This window comes from Solanum verrucosum, unplaced genomic scaffold (genome assembly GCF_900185275.1).
Source record: "Solanum verrucosum unplaced genomic scaffold, falcon-dt-bn FXZP01000106.1, whole genome shotgun sequence".
In the NCBI taxonomy this organism is placed as follows: domain Eukaryota; kingdom Viridiplantae; phylum Streptophyta; class Magnoliopsida; order Solanales; family Solanaceae; genus Solanum; species Solanum verrucosum.
Genome location: NW_026020130.1, coordinates 3,173,282 through 3,175,999, shown reverse-complemented (window position 1 = coordinate 3,175,999; position 2,718 = coordinate 3,173,282). Strand labels below are relative to the sequence as shown.

At 44.3% G+C, this 2,718-nt stretch overlaps 1 protein-coding gene across 1 annotated transcript; it reads left to right on the top strand.

Moving 5' to 3' along the window:
* Positions 1 to 218: 218 nt before the first annotated feature.
* LOC125827275 (putative clathrin assembly protein At2g25430) lies at positions 219 to 2,423 on the top strand. Its single transcript, XM_049506592.1, has one exon. The coding sequence runs from the start codon at positions 254 to 256 to the stop codon at positions 2,171 to 2,173; it is 1,920 nt and encodes a 639-aa protein (XP_049362549.1). The 5' UTR covers positions 219 to 253; the 3' UTR covers positions 2,174 to 2,423.
* The last annotated feature ends 295 nt before the right edge of the window (positions 2,424 to 2,718 follow it).

Below are 2,718 nucleotides of genomic sequence, written 5' to 3'. Positions count from 1 at the left end.
AGAAACTTGTATAGTATTTTCAAGTCAACAGATTTGAATTTTTTTCTTGGGTTTCCTGAATTGTGTGAAATATGGACTCCAACTAATAATAGAGTATTCTTATTGTCAGAATTCAACCCAATGATATTGGGATTTAGATCGATATAGTTACGTAGTTGTTGTTTCTTTAGTTTTGTAGTTGTTCGTGTATTATGATTTGAAGTTGTAACCTTTGAATTTTTGGTCTTAAAAAGAAAAATCTGAAAAGGGTATCATGGCGCCGAGCACGATTCGGAAGGCGATTGGGGCGGTGAAGGACCAGACGAGCATAGGGATTGCGAAGGTAGGGAGTAATATGGCACCGGAGCTGGAAGTTGCTATTGTTAAGGCGACAAGCCATGATGATGACCCTGCAAGCGAGAAGTATATCCGGGAGATTCTTCACTTGACTTCTAATTCACGTGGCTATGTCACTGCTTGTGTTTCATCTATTTCTAAAAGGTTAGGTAAAACCAGGGATTGGATCGTTGCCATCAAGTGTTTGATGCTCATTCACCGTCTTCTCAATGATGGTGATCCTGTTTTTCACCAAGAAATTATGTATGCCACCAGGAGAGGCACTAGACTTCTTAATTTGTCTGATTTTCGCGATGAGGCTCATTCTAATTCATGGGATCATTCGGCCTTTGTTAGAACTTATGCTTTGTATTTAGATCAAAGATTGGAGATGATGGTTTTTGAGAGGAAGCAAAATGGGGGTGGTGGAGAGATTGAGAGATATGGGTCTAGAGAAGAAAGATGGAGATCTCCACCTGCCTCTAACAACAGAGGCTATGATTATGGTGAGTTCGGAGATGAGCCTGCTTATGGAATGAGGAAGTCCAGATCATCTGGGGATGTGAGGGAGTCAACAGTACAGGATCAGAAAGATGTGACCCCATTGCGGCAGATGGAACCCGAGAGGATCTTTGGGAAGATGAGTCATTTGCAGAGGTTGTTGGATCGGTTTTTGTCTTGTCGACCAACTGGATTAGCGAAAAATGAAAGAATGGTGTTGGTTACTTTGTATCCTATGGTGAAAGAAAGTTTTCAGCTTTATGCTGATATATGTGAGGTTTTAGCTATTTTGTTGGATAAATTCTTTGACATGGAGTATGAGGATTGTGTTAAGGCCTTTGATGCATATGCTAGCGCATCAAAGCAGATCGATGAGCTGGTGGGATTCTATAACTGGTGCAAGGATATTGGTATTGCTAGGTCGTCCGAGTATCCAGAAGTTCAGAGGATAACAAGCAAGCTATTGGATACACTAGAAGAGTTTGTGAGGGATAGGGCTAAGGCAACAAAAAGTCCCGAGAGGAAAGTTGAGGCTCTGCCAGCTCCACCAGAAGAACCAGCACCAGATATGAATGAGATTAAAGCATTGCCTCCACCAGAGGATTATACTCCACCACCACCACCTGAACCAGAGTCTCCTAAGCCAGCGGCGGTGGTCCAGGAGACTGGGGATTTGATGGATTTAAGGGAGGAAGGTGTTACTGCCGATGATCAAGGAAACAAATTTGCGTTGGCATTGTTTGCAGGACCTGGAACAAACAATGGATCATGGGAAGCATTCTCCTCAAATGGGGGACCTGAGGTGACCTCTGCTTGGCAGAATCCAGCGGCTGAGAGTGGTAAGGCTGATTGGGAGTTGGCTTTGGTTGAGACAGCTAGTCATCTGTCTCAGCAGAAGGCAGCAATGGGCGGTGGACTTGATCCGCTGCTGTTGAATGGCATGTATGATCAAGGGATGGTTAGGCAACATGTTGCCACTGCCCAGTCAAGTGGTGGTAGTGCGAGCAGTGTGGCATTACCTGGGCTAGGGAAGAGTTCAACACCGGTTTTAGCACTCCCTGCACCCGATGGAACAGTCCAGACAGTTGGACTGGATCCATTTGCTGCATCTTTGACTGTCCCACCTCCTTCGTATGTACAAATGGCGGATTTGGAGAAGAAACAGCAATTACTTGTACAGGAGCAAATTGTATGGCAGCAATACGCTAGAAATGGGATGCAAGGACAGACGAGTTTGTCCAAGATCAGCAGCGGCGGATACTATGGTACACAACCAGCTGGGATGCCTTATGGCATGCCACCAGTAAATGGCGTTGGAGTGCCACCTGCTGGAGGGTACTACTACACTCCTTACTGATTTTACCAAGTTATACATCACTTTTTATATTTCATTGTTATGTTCTTTATCTAGTGCTTTAATTTTTTCCACTGTATTCTATTGATTATGGATATATCTTCAATTTGTGCATTGTTAGTGAGGGTACGTAGTAGTCGATGAGAAGAAGAGAAAATTGGCTGAAGAGAATAGATGCTATGTATTCTTATGTTGGGTGCTCTGTAATCCTAGTAGAATGACTCTTCTGTTTTGTAATATTTGTATTTTCCTTAGTTTTTTTTTTGTGATGATCCTTTCTATAGCCGAAACTACAGTATAAACTACGAGATTAACTAACCCTGAGAGGTAGCTCAGCTGGTAAAGGCCTGGGACAAAGTCCTTCAGGTCGCCGGTTCGAGCCCCAGCAGGGCCACTGGAGGCATTACAAACCGGCCGCGTCTCCAGGGCCCCGTGGAACTAACCGTGGTGGACCCGCCTTGAAACAGCGGGACCCGGTGGGTACAGCTAGTCGGGTTCGCAAAGCGACGCCCGGAAACCACGGTAAAAAAAAAAAAAAAAAAAAAAAA